We start from the raw sequence: 13,795 nt of genomic DNA, 5'->3' as shown, positions 1-13,795 counted from the left end.
AGGGCGAGGTCGCCCCCTGCTGCGCTGGAGGGGACCATCAGCTCATTCCTCGGCCTGTGGTTACTGAGAGGTGATGATCTCTTGTATTTTTATATATTGGGAAAGCAGAAACGTAATTAAAAAGACACACAGTGATTTGGTTTGTCGTTTTAATCACTCGACAAGAGGACTGTTACAGTTTGAATAGGCTTATTACAGAGCAGTAATGTTGGTAAAGTTAATCGATTAGCAACTGACATCCTGAAATACACAGGTATGCAATGTTTTCTTAGCTCAAGAATATATTAGAGATTCTAGATTAGATTAGATTTTAACAAAAATATGCTGGGAAAACAAATATGCACAACAGTAAAATAACAACTTCCGTAACCTTCAGACATGATTTTGACAAAGGTTTCAACTCCTTACTAAAACTGCATTTCTTGACAAATTGAGAGTGTTTAGACTCTACTAATGGACTTGACATTTCACCACCACATCTATAACTTGTTTCTTGTGCCTTACAACTAATTCCAAAATCCACATAAGAACGTGACAATATTTCATTTGCACTTTCTATTATTCACACTGATAGATTTCCATTTGCAGCAACAGTTGCGCAGTAAGCTCATCTATTGTGTGTGTGTATGCCAACGTGTGCTGTGTGCATGCGTTCATGCTTGCTTGTGTATGTGCATAGTAGGTGTAATCACAGTAGGTTTTTTCACAGCTCCTCGGTCTCCGCATCAAAGGGCACAGCATCATTCTCCATATGAATGCTGCTTGGCTCACTGCTGCCGACCCAACCAATTGGAGTACGGTTGAAGGAAGGCCGGCAGCCAATGTCATGTTGGTAGACCACTGCAGGTTCAGGCTCCTGTTTTGTTGCCTCAGCATCTGGCAGCTGGAATTTCAGGAACTGATTGGCCTTCTCAAAGCCACCGTAGGGCATGGCAGTCCTACCAAAGCAAGGTGAGAATACCTTTAAAGCTCCATTTTGTCATAAAGCACCTAAACATTCAGGTGTTACGGGAAATACCTGTTGAAACTTTTATACAAGGGTAAATCCTTTCGATCAATAAGGACAGGCATGGAAGGTTTCAGTGTGGCAATCAGACCCTCGTCCCCTTTCATGGCCTTCTCCCATGGTGACACATATGTTTTTATAATAATCTGTGTCTTGGATGTGGATGAGTCTTTTTCACCTGCTGTGAAGGAAAACATCCACTTGTTTAATTGTTAATTATTTCTGCAGCTGAAACATTCTGCAGTAGATTTAGGGAAATGTTATACTCATTTTTTTTGTTCTGAGTGCATGTACAATAATCACATAATTTCTGTAGTTGTAGTCTTTAGCATTGAAATATGTTTTACAGAATTCAATTCAAAGAGGTACTTGCCCAAGACACTGTCTTCCTAAAATAAAAAAAAATGTTATACCCACCTCCTTGAGACCACTCACTAGCTCCTTCCCCTTTGACATCTTTTCCATGGTCCCCACCAGTCAGTCCACAAGTTCCTGCTCCTCCTGCTCCTCCTGCTCCTCCCGCTCTTGCACCTTTGCTTCCAGGCTTTGGAGGAGGCACAGGAGCCCCCCCTCCGATTAGCATTCCTCCATACTGCACTTGTCCAACCTCTTTGCTAACAATGTGCCCACCAATATTTATTGTCTGACCTCCCAGCGAACATCCAATTAAGGGAACAAATTTCTGGAGGTTGTCCTGGAAAGAAAAGTCAGTAACCAACAATATGCCACACATATATTTATTTTTATTTGCTTATTGACAGTGTTTCAGTTTATTGACCTAAATGTTAAATGGACAATGAATTACTCAAATCAGCTGTAATGTTACTTAAAAGTAATAGTTCAACTCAATTTAAAACCTTTGTGGTGCTATGTTTTAATTGACCCATAATATAAATAAAATTAGATGATAATTTCTTAAGCATTGCTGAGTTTCTGGATACATTGTCAAGGGCTTCAATTATGTAGTTTCTGTATAATTTCTGTTTCTGTATTTCTCACAAGCTGTCGCTAACATTGTTAGAAATTATAACTTCAATTATAATTTTGGCCTCACCATAGACTCACTGCTGAAGACGTCAGGGTTGTTTTCATAGATGAACTTCTCCACTCTCTGCTGCCTCATCTTGAACATCTTGGAGCCTCTGTTCTTCATGAGGGAGAGCTCCTCCAACATGATGTCCTTAGGTGTCCTGATCTTTGTTCCCAGGTCAAACTCAGACGCCTCTGGCTCTGACTCATACTCTACATTCAAGTAAGAGATATCCAATCAAATAGTAGCTAATGTGCGGAAAAAGATGTTAAACAGCTTGGTTCTTTAACTTTTCATTTAATTATTTTGTCTTGTATTGATATACTGTACAGTATCACCTGGAACGTTAAATCATAGTAGGTTAATAGGTTAATCTTTCCTGTACGATGATGCTTTGTTCTAACTTTATTGAAAACACAACTTCTGGAGTTAACTATGCCTAAGTGTTTATTTAACCCACGTCACTTATCTTTAGCATCTACACAAACTACACTAATTACATTAATCAACCTTTTACTAAAATCCTGAAACCACTCATATCAATATTTCACTGTAAACTTCTTTTTATAGCAGATGAGTTAATTTAAAGTGCAGGCAAAAAGTAATTTGTCTGTTTTTAGTTTCCCCCCAGTGAATGACCTGCCATAATTCCTTTATGTATACTGTGTTTATGAAAGAACCCCAGTGACTACATGGTAATTGGGTTTCACATTCATATCATTTTGCGTCAGCCTTACCATCCTGAGTGATATGTGATAGGTCAGTTATGATCTTGGCGGGCTTCTTCCGCTTGTTTAGAGGGGCAGGTGTTCCCAGAGGCATGGCTTGAAGGCCAGGAAAGACCATGGTGTTAATTATAACAAAATATTTAGCTTATATATTTTACAGAATCTGTCACACATAGTTTGACATCAAAACAACAGAACCGATTCACAGTTGTACAAATCTTAATCTGCATACTGTGGCTACAGATGAAATTAGTTTTTGCCTCATTTGTTATTGTTTTAATTTAACAGCTCAAAGAAATACGAATGGTCACTTTCTGGCTAATCACCTCAACTTATCAAGATAAATCTCCACTGTCCTTGCCTGCAAACACAAACAGCCATTACCATGACTCCATGTGACCCAAATGCATTTGACCGACAGCACATGCCCTCCTCATTTTCAGTCAGTCGGATGTCAGTGCCGCGACATTCCCAACATTCCCCAGTGAAACAGATGTCTGCCTAAAGGAAACATATAGCCTAATGTGTGCGGTAGTTTTGTTTGGAGACAGAAGATCTGTACAGAGTCTGTGTCAACAAAAACAGAAATGTGCTGTGGCTTAGGCAGAAATTGGTCATCATTCCATTTTGGAGCTACTTTGGTGCAGGAATGGTAAAGGCCTGAGGATCATAGAAATAGAGCATGTAGCTGCAGGAACTGTACTTCCAACTGTGTCATACAGTATGTCCACTCACTGAGGAACAGTAACATCTACTACCAACATGTTAACATGTTTGTAACCTATAATGCTTCTCTGCTTAATTTCTTCACATACAGTGTAGTGCATGGTGGATCTTTTAGCTCTAAGTAGTATCTTTAAGGCCCGGGAAAGTGGTAAAACATCACATCACATCTACTGACTGTAACTCAATCCACTGCTGCTATTTTTAAAAGCCATTTCCAGCCAAGACATTTTAGCGACGTGTAATGGCGTCATTCACATATCAAATGGGCTTGACACAACCCTTAAGGACACAATACACACCTCTAGAAAACAATTTTTTATTTCTTTTTTCCAAAATATAATATAAGACTACAGTAATTCTTGATGTTAATGAGGATGGCTATCGTTTTAATTTCTCTTAATGAGTACAGGCTTAGGGACTTTTCACGTTCAAGTTTTCCACCCCCCATCAGGATTTGGTAACACTATATAAAATCTCTGCAACGCCCACAAGCAACGGTCAGCAAATTCTCCTATTGCTCTGCTCATTTTAATACGTACCAACACGTCAAAGAACAAATTCTAGAAAATGTATTGTTGCCATTGTTAAAATAATAACAAGCAATCTCAAAAGCAATATAATGAATTTGTTTTCTATTGTATTATTGTTTTTTTCTCTTTTTTACCAACATCAGCTGCACAACCTGCAAAAATGTGATTGGCAGTGTGCTGCACATGATTATTCTCTGTCTTTGTTTTTGTCCTAGCCATTATTTAAATCAAAGCTGTTGGTTGATTAGTAGAACAAAGCACACTGATGGGCTGCAGATCCACTTACCGTGTTTTTGTTGTAATCCTGAGGAGAGACCAACCTATAAATACCAAACAGAGAAGAGGAGACCTGGGGCTCAATGCTGGTGATCACAAGTTTACAAATCCCTCAGTGCCTCTAACCCTACGAATGGTTGGACCCAGGTCTCGGGTACTGCAAAACCCACCCTACACTCAGATGGCAGATCTTCCTGAGGGTTGGGGGTGTGGGTGGCAGCAGTGTTAGTGTCAAGACGGGAGGAGGAGGAGGTTGAGGTTAGGAGTATGAATAGGGTCTGGTGGGCCTTGAGGCGGGGGAGAAGTCTCTGTTGGCCAGTTGAAAGTGCTGATGGTGATATTAAGGGAACAAAATCATTCTCACAGATGGCTCAGAAGCCTATATTTAGTAGGAAAGGACGAGGGGAACAGAACTCAGCTATAAAATAACCTCGGAGGACTCCGGGGTGTGTTTGGGGTACACAGGCTGATAGGAGAGAGAGTAAAGTATGAACATGTGCACATTTCAGGTTTAGGGTTAAACATACAGAGTGTCACATGTCAGTTTGTGTTTCAAAATTAGTTTTGATTAATATGTTTCTCTAACCCAGTGCAACATGTGACTTAATGTACAGTAATAACGGAGACAGAGCCGTCAGTCGCAGGGCCATTCCTGCATTGTTTAGACCAGTGTGCAATACAAGCTCTGGAGAACAATCAAAGGCGAATTAAAAAATTAAATATATTATGTAATACTGTACCCTCATTTTTCATCTGGAGGCCATAAATGACTGTACAAATCTGAATGTCCATTTGATACTTCACACTTATGCAAGTCACCGATGCTGTGAGCACTGCTGTTCCCAAAATATCCCAGATGCCAGCTTTTCCATCTTTTTTTCTTTGTAATCTTGATAGACTGTTCATCAGATTCCAAAGTTTGTCAAAGAAATAAACTAAATCATGTACTCTTCTGACACCAAAACATGTTTCATTTGGTTTATGTGACGCTCTACATGAAGGTTTCTAACACTTTCTGGGGTCTAGAAGGTGACACACATTCATAATGGTATGCAGCCTTGGGCTTTTCTGGGAGTCACTATATCTTTTCACAATAACATGCACTGCAGGCAGTGAACGCCCCTGATTTGTAACAGTACTGCATGAACATTTTCAAATTTACAATTCACTTGGCAAAAAGGTATAAGCCAAAACCTTTGAATTAAAGCGATACAATCTCCTGCTACCAGTAAAGCCGCTAAGTCTGAGCAGTGTTATCTGAAAGTCTAAATGTGAAAATGAAGTGGTCTACAGCATATCAGAGGTTCTGCATACAACATTATTTATAGGGCAATGTTACATTTTGTAATTTTACATCTGGCTAATTGCCCAGCATATGTGGCTTCATTTGCTCCAAAGGCGTTCTAATGTTTAGCCATTTGTGTTATTGTGTGTAAAAACGAGAAAACTCTGTGACAACTCTTTTATTTAAGCTTTTATTAAATGTCATACAAAGTTATGACTGCCCAGTTATGAATATTATTATCTCATGCATGTACTGTATTCAAACAGGGCAGGGCCAATCAACACAATCAGCAGCAGGGGGCAGTGTAAAATCAGGCATTTAAATCTAAGTTTATTTATGCCCTAGTCGATACAAACGTCTATTCAGCAATAATGCCTACATTCAAACACATTTATTTAGCATATTTTACACCTCCTAATATCCACATCCTAGATATTTCATAGCCATAAATAATAGGAACTACTTAAATGCTTTAGGAGAAATTATACTTCAAAAATGGTCAAAGGATCACAAATCCAAATTACAGAACTGAAAACAACAATTTCTTTACTTACATTTATTGACTTACCCAGTCTCTCAAATGTTTTTATGCTTCCTTTCTAAGTAGCAGAAGACACAGGCTAGACTTTGTCCATCAGATTCTTTAACAATTATTTTCAAGTATCTACTTTCCTGCCCGTTCCCTTTTTTGCTGAGATTTCAAAACCACATATAATCTTGTCTCAGTTTTACCACATCTGATCATTACCATGCCTAGGAAATAGGCAGTGACCTAGATGTCCCAACTTTGCTACCACTTGGTAATTTATCATACCTTGCATACAGTACCTTTCTTCGCAGCCACTGCCATTTCTTGAACCCTTTTACATATATTGGTGCCTCTCAGTTTATCAACATCCTTTTGCACACCTTCACATTTGAGCACAATTAAAACAAAATAAATTACACATTTCTTTATCTGTGATAAATGTTTAATTAAAGTTAAGAATGTACATAAACTGTATCTGCATAGACCCTGAGTGGTCACATTGATGCTACAAACACTCCCTGGTGTCCCTAAGTGGCAATTGAAAGCAGTGATACCCCGTGTACATTCAGTAACAGCCTGGGCAGTCATTGAATGTGACCCTTGTTTGAAAGATAGCATTTCTTTTTGGCTACAGTGAGCAGAAGAGTTTGGCATAACCTCAATAACACTGCAAGACCAAACTATTACATTAAATGCACAGTGAACTAATGTAAAAAAAAAACATTTCATCTGGTTGTGAGCATTTGACCTTCACGACAAGTAAACTCACCTATCGTGTTATATCAGTAATGTATATTGAATGAACTTAACAGTTTTAGGGCTGTTTACATTGCCCCAGGCCTCCAGACACGAGGCTGGACACCTCCCTTTGTAGCCACAAATCGTGGTTTGGGTGCTTGAACTGGATTGGACTTAAGTGGGGGCAAAGACGCTAGGATGCTTAGCTCAGGAGCACTCTGAAACTGCTTGGCTGCCTGGAGTCCAGTGGTGTATGATGCTGAACTGTAAGGTGTAGGAACCGCTTGGAGAACAGGGTTTGGAATAGGGGTGGCAGAAAATTTTGGAAGACTGGGTATGGCAGCTGGTTGGGAGGGTGGTGAAATTGGAATTGGGAGACTCACTGGTGTTGTTGTTAAGAGAGGGACTGGGTTTGAAATAAAAGGAGCAGGAGGCGGGGACGTCATTCCAGAGTGATTCAGACGTTCTCCAAGAGTAGTGGCTGAACGAGGTGCAATGATCTTAGGTGTCAGAGTGGGAGCGGACATGGGTGTCGGTGTTGAGAAACGCTTGATCTCGTAGACACTGGCTGTTTTAATGGGGACCTGCTTAGGTGTAGTCAATGAGCTACCCACCATTGTTGTTGCGTAATCCCCTTGCTGCCTCTGAGCATGATAAGATGGCATTGCTGATAGATTTGCAACACTGCCCCCGTAGTTGAACATGGCAGGGTTGAGCTGGTAGGGCTGCTTTCTCATGAAATCCAGAGCCTTGATTCCCTCTCTTTGAGAGCCTCCTCTGCCATGGCTGTCTGGTTTGCTTTTATCCCTCTGAGGGCCCATAGGAATAGAAGGTCCTAACAATGGGTTGTAGCCAATTGGTGGAGGGGCACGAACATTAGGAGAGTATTTCCACTGAGAGGGAAGAGAAGGATTGTGGGATGAGATAAACTGTTGGGCTGCACTGTGGGGAGCCACTTCCTGTTGGAAATGAGTATCAGTTGGAGAGTCCACTACATACATACCCATGCGGGTCTGTCTGCGTGCAAACAGCTGTGCCCCTTTTCCTCCTGCTTGAAGAATTTGTGGTGTCTCATGGATGACCCGAGGCTTGGGTGCCACTGGTGGTGGAACCTTCCCCATGAAGGCCTCATCAATCTGCTCTTCTTCTGTCGCATCATAGATAGCCTCAGTTGGTAACTGACCATGTTTATTTCGTATGCACCTGTCATCCAGGTTCTGTACCATACACAGTAACTCAGGATTGGGAGAATTTTTCTTCACATCTGGTACATTGAACATAGGTTTGAGTTTTCCACTACGTCGGCGAGCTTCAAGCAAAATCCCTGTACGACCAGAGGGACTAGGAATAGAGGTTGTCTGAGAGAGCACTGATACCTCGGATACAGGTTGCGTAGAAAATTGAGGTGAAAGTGGCTGAGCAATTGGCACTTGAAATGCTGGCAATGGAGCTGAATCAGGAATTTGGGTTATTGGAGCCATTCGTGCTGGTGCAACTGGTGGTGATGAAGGCATAGATACTGGAGGCACAGCTGTAACAGGAACCTGATTTACAGTAGTTAAAGGTAATGATGACTGCATTGTCTCTACAGGGTTAGAGATGGCTGGAGGGTGAAACCTAACAGGTGCTTCTGGTATCTGAGCCGATGGGCCCTGAGATCCTATGGGTGTTGCAGAGAGCATAGATGAGAAACCACTGGGTAGTTGTGATGCAGGATTAATGGCTTCTGGGGCAGTGGAGAAGGGTGGTGGGACAACAGCTGCTGATGCAGGACGCTGGGACGTCTTTGTGACAGGAGGTCGGAATGTCACAGGGGCAGTTGCAGCTCGGATGCTGATAAAGCCAGGAGTGAAAGGACGGGCTGTTCTGTTGAGGACATTACTAGCAGGTAGTTCTGGAAATGGTGTTTCAGCTGTTGGTGCAGGGCTAGTTAGAGTACTCACTGAGGCAGTGGTGGCTAGTTTAGCTGCCACAGGTGAAGTTGCCATCACAACGCTAGCTGCGCTAAAGGAGGGTAGGTCTCCGCTGGCCAATCCATAGGTGTCAACAGAAACTGGACCCTGTGCCTGGGAGAGCTCCTGTTCTGTGAATGTAGGCCCAGCTGGCATCTTCTGCTGAGGATGGAGGCTTGGTTGCAACTGTGGTTGTATTTCTGGGTACAACTGATGCACATGTGCATGCTCTTGGATATGAGACTGTGGAGGAACCTGAGGTTGCACCTCCATTTTCTTGGCATGCTCAGCAGCTCTTTTTCTCTGCTGTTCAAATAACTGGGCCCCTTTGCCTGCCGTGGCACTCAACCCTGGACTTGGAGCATCCTCAGCTCCATCCCCTCGTCCTTCAGTGCCTGCTGTTGCCCTCTTCTCTAGCATATCCAAGTAGCCACTATCCCAAGTTGGGTCAGGAACTGCAGAGAAGGCATCATCATCAAACTCTGATTCGCTGCCAGGGAGTACCCCATCCTCCTCCTGTGAGTCCTGACACCTGTCCTCATCCACACTACCAAAACTAGTGAGAGTGTATTTCTTAGAGCGCTGCCGCCTCTTCTTGAACATCAGCACTCCTTTGGAGTGAGGATTGGGAGCATCGGTCAGTAAGGACGCAATCGTTCGACACTTGCTTTTGGCTTCCTTTACCTGTTTGTCTTGCTGTGTATCCCCTCGGTTCAGTTCTGTAGGATATAAATGCCAGAACTGTTACAAATCATATATGCTGAAATAAGGTCATAAAATCTGAATGAATAAAACCTTTAACCAAGAATTTACTGTGACACTGCATCTTCTCAATAGCTGGGGTGAAGGATAAATGTGCACTAGGCTCATGTTCCCTGACATCTAATTTAACTGAAAACATTTGCAAGGTAGTGGAAAATAGTATGATGTAGGGGACTGGAAAGAGAACTTCAAAGGATATCCTTTAAGTTGGTATGGTATTAAGGAGATTACTTTATCACAGGCAACCTAATTCGGTTACCCTAATATGCACTGCCACATGACGGGGTTCTTAATTTGTCTCGATAGGATTCCTAAGAAGGACATTAAGAGACCTGTAGTCAGTAATGGTGAAGTAGATTTACAAAAGAAAACGCATTTGAGTTCTAAAAACTGCCTTTTAACTATAAGCCCAACTATGTGTTTTTTTTCCTGGGCTTTTTATCAGTGACTGGGTCAAAGCCCAAATTACTTTCATGTGTTTACACTATAAAACATAAGTTTGCTTTCCTATTAAGGTGCACAATACAGTATTTAATTCTGCTATTTTATTTTTACTACATACAAGATAAAATAAATGTATATTAAGTATGTTATTTCATATTGAGTTACATTCTTCTGCTTTTTAAAGAATATAAATGCCATGAAAAAAAAAAAAAAAAGAGAAGAAGTTCAGGAAAAATGAGAGTATGCCTGTCTTGGTACTTGATACCTAAAGGCAGCTGTGGATGCTTTAATTGCTCACAGGCTAACCACAAGGGTTTTTAAACACATAACTGTGGGTAAATATAGTGTTCTCTGTTTAGCAGACTTGGTTTAGGTGGAACCAGTAATCATAAACTACTAAAAGGAATTTATGGATGATTATTTGTAGAGATTTTCTTAATTAACATTTAATTTGCTATCAGGGGGCATTGATCAGTTTTAAATCTCAACAGTTCACATTAAGATGATTGTTTTTCCTAAGCTGTACTTACTGGCTTGCTTGGCTTTTTCCATGTAGGTTGTTGTAAGCTCCTCATCAATAGGTTTATTCACAGGACCCACCATAGGTATAAGCTGGCTGCGAGAGCTGAGCATAAGCGCCTCCTTTGCCCTCTCAGGCAACACCAGTGGAACATTGGCAAGTTCTAAAAAGCCACTGTCCTCTTCTTGCCCTGCATCCCGTGGTCCCTGGTCGTCTGCCGAGGAGATAATGGAGGAGGTCTCAGTGGATGTCTGGGAAGACCACATTCCTGTGCCAGAGGGTTGGTAAATGACCTCCCTTCGCGCCACTCCTGGAAGCCCCCCAGCTCCATCTCCATCTCCCCCACGCCCTTCCAACAAACTAGGGTAAATCTGGGCATCTGGAGCACTGTCATAACCACTCATCTCGGATGTTTCTCCACCCTCAGGAGAGGTTCTTCCTGTCGGTTTTACTGGGTTGGAATTGCTGGGACTGCGTCGTTTCTGACGGCGCTGCCTCTCATAGCCGGCCACATCTGCATCACTGTCAGTCTCGCCATAGTAAGCCTCACTACCGGGTGGAGATGTCAAGCCACTGGTTAGGGTGGAGCGGCTACGGTGGACTTCACGAACAGGTGCGTGGTGGTGGTGGGTGGGTGACATGGTTCGCAGAGCCGCGCGATACTCCTTGTCTATACGGGGAGACGGTGCACGGGCCACAAGCACCACAGACTGAAAACCAGCAGGTGCCCTGCAACAAGTGTCAAATTCATAATTATTTTCTGCATGTGGACTGTGTAAATCCAACTACTCAACTTCTGCTTCACTTAGTTTTGTTTATTTGTTTTTCTGCGGACCTTTTGACACGGATGTGCAATATCCCAGAGGAGCTGTCGATAAGGTTCATGGCCTGAGCATGGGAGAGCATTCCACATGGCTGTTCATTGATGGACACCAGCTCATCAGCTTCCCGCAGCCCAGCCCTACATGCCTTGCTTCGTTTACGCACCTGCAGGTGCAAAGGAAAGGATTAAAAGTTCTCACGTGGACAACATTTTGTGCAGAGCACAGTGCATGCAGCTGTTTAGTCTTGGGTTTTGACAAGGGAAGTGACAAAGAGCAGATTTTCATACTGTAAATCAGGTGGAGAACAGACATACAATCACAAAAAAGTGTCAGCCAGCCTCACCATCATCATTTGGTTCTATGGTCTGTCAGGACCGTGGCATTATGCCCACCTTAGTTTAGGCCAGATCTTTGTCAGCATCTTCCAGAATACAGTAACTTCAAAGCAGTTGTTTGCAAAACATAGTGTAGTGTATATAATTTATAATGTATGAATAGTGAATGTCAGAAGGTATAAAAGCATTGCTTTAGTTGATTAATTACTTTTCTTCTCAGCTATTCTGGATGTATGTAATGAAATACCAGGTCCCCATTTAGCTAAGCCTTTGAATGTGGCCTGTGCCTGCCTGTGGTAACGGATGTCACTTATTCATTTGGTCAGTCACCTTGAGGTCGCAGATCATAACCGTTTTAATACCCTTACATCCCCACATGTATGTGGCACCATGGACTTTTACGGAAATAAACCTAAACCTGTAAAAATGAACATACAAACACACATTATGAGGCCCATTGTGGAAAGGTTCTGACCCTTGAGCTGGAGTAACAGAAATAAAATATTTTTTATGTCCCATGAATTTCTAAAGAAGCCTATTAACTCTCTATTAACTCTTGCAGAAATGCTTAACTTCCCTTTGTTTTCATGTTCAAAAGATTAATTTGAGTATGAAGGCTGAAGACATTGTCCAAACCATAATGACTTCCTATTTGTTCATTGCCAGCTAATGTGGTGGTTATTGGGAACTATACAGTACAAAGGAAAATGATATTGATATATTTGTTTGCTTTGCGCATGAAGCCACAAGACAAAATTGCAATCTTCCCTAAACAGCAAGATGCTCAGTTGTCCATGTACCAAAATAGCCTCTGAGGTTCATTTTTGAATACTGAGTTGAAACACACACCTTGACTGGTCCCGTGACCTGCTTCTTTCTATAAATAGCCATTTAGTGCTTAGTCAACAGATGTTGGACATACGATTTTATGAAATATGTATGCAGTAAACACATGCAAACAGTGTGCATGTTTACCAAGCCTGAACTATCTTGTCCGGGATTGTTGTCCAGGTTTTACTTCTTAATTTTTAAAAAGAACATAGAGTAGTTGCACTAATTGCAAAGATTTATCAGGATTATTCATTGCTCACTTATGTGGTTTCTACTGTTACCACAGAGTTTCCAAAAATCCAGGTAACTTGCCAGCTAAAACATGACCAGGCGTGGCTGAAGTGATTTGTGCTTCTGACTGAATTGGTGATGTAATGGAAACATGCTACCTCAATGGCACATGGACATGGTGTGTCCAGTCTGTACAACATTGATCTTCCTGTCAGAAAAAAACCCTAACATGCCCAGATTCAAAGTTTAAAAGCCCTGAAGAACCACATCTATAAAAACAAAGTAATAAAAACCTAGTATAGACCATGTAGGACTTTCACCCATCTTTTTTCACCAGAGCTTCATGCAGTTAAATAGAAATGGCAACACGAGACATGTTTGCCCTACATAACCAGCTGAAGTTTAAGTTTAAAGTTTCATCAATCACTCATCAGCGAGTCTCTGTATAAAGACGGTTCTTAAACAAGACGATGACTCACATTTAGGCCCCATATCAGCCTACGTAGCAGGCAGGTTCCATTTCAGATTCATTCACTGCTCCATAAATCTTTACCTCATATAACTCAACCGACGTTTTATCACTCTTTTAGCATTAACTCTTTCCCTATGAGTTCCCTTTTAAAACTAACTAAACTATAAAGACCACGTCTGAGTGAGCAGCCTTACCTTAGCCACCTGGAGTGGTTTCTGATGTTCAGCACCTCCCTGGAGACGAAAGCCCCACGGCGCTCCACCGGACAAGGTTATTATCACTTCCTCTGCAACCATTGTTCTGTCGTCTATGTATTTTTCAACGTTTTTTTCTTCTTTTTTGTTGTTTACTTCCTCTTCTGCGTCGGCTGATGTATTTGTCCTGGTGGCCCTCAGTACATTGGCTCCATTGTCAGCAGTCAGGCCCCCCCACAGAGAGCTCTGACCTGCCCTTCGCCTGCCACACTGTCCGGGGACTGACTTGTCTCCGAGTCCAGCCTCAAGGCCAGTGCTTACACCTGAAAACACACACACACTGTGCTCCCACCCATAGCCACAGTGGTCCAACCATCAGAGC

The 13,795-nt window shown here is 42.0% G+C and overlaps 1 protein-coding gene and 1 long non-coding RNA gene across 2 annotated transcripts in view; one reads left to right on the top strand and one right to left on the bottom strand.

Moving 5' to 3' along the window:
- Window positions 1-6,831, top strand: part of LOC114842241 (uncharacterized) — a 7,304-nt gene extending 473 nt beyond the window's left edge. Inside the window, exon 2 of the long non-coding RNA XR_008692573.1 lies at window positions 3-6,831. This is a non-coding gene — a long non-coding RNA (uncharacterized LOC114842241). The remainder of the gene's footprint in view (window positions 1-2) is intronic.
- Window positions 5,756-13,795, bottom strand: synpo2la (synaptopodin 2-like a). The gene is made up of 4 exons (XM_041067596.2): window positions 13,414-13,795; window positions 11,362-11,513; window positions 10,537-11,255; window positions 5,756-9,519 (listed from the first exon to the last, which is right to left on the bottom strand). The coding sequence occupies exons 1-4, from the start codon at window positions 13,513-13,515 to the stop codon at window positions 6,935-6,937; spliced, it is 3,558 nt and encodes a 1,185-aa protein (XP_040923530.1). The 5' UTR covers window positions 13,516-13,795; the 3' UTR covers window positions 5,756-6,934.

The sequence above is a fragment of the Betta splendens genome, chromosome 15, assembly GCF_900634795.4.
Source record: "Betta splendens chromosome 15, fBetSpl5.4, whole genome shotgun sequence".
In the NCBI taxonomy this organism is placed as follows: Eukaryota; Metazoa; Chordata; class Actinopteri; order Anabantiformes; family Osphronemidae; genus Betta; species Betta splendens.
This window is presented reverse-complemented; position numbering and strand designations above follow the sequence as displayed.

Coding starts and splice junctions, on each gene's coding strand:
- synpo2la (XM_041067596.2), bottom strand. CDS start 13,515: ATGGTTGCAGAGGAAGTGATAATAACCTTGTCCGGTGGAGCGCCGTGG. Junction 11,514..13,413: donor AACCACTCCAGGTGGCTAAG/GTAAGGCTGCTC, acceptor TTGCACCTGCAG/GTGCGTAAACGAAGCAAGGC. Junction 9,520..10,536: donor GGAAAAAGCCAAGCAAGCCA/GTAAGTACAGCT, acceptor TATATCCTACAG/AACTGAACCGAGGGGATACA.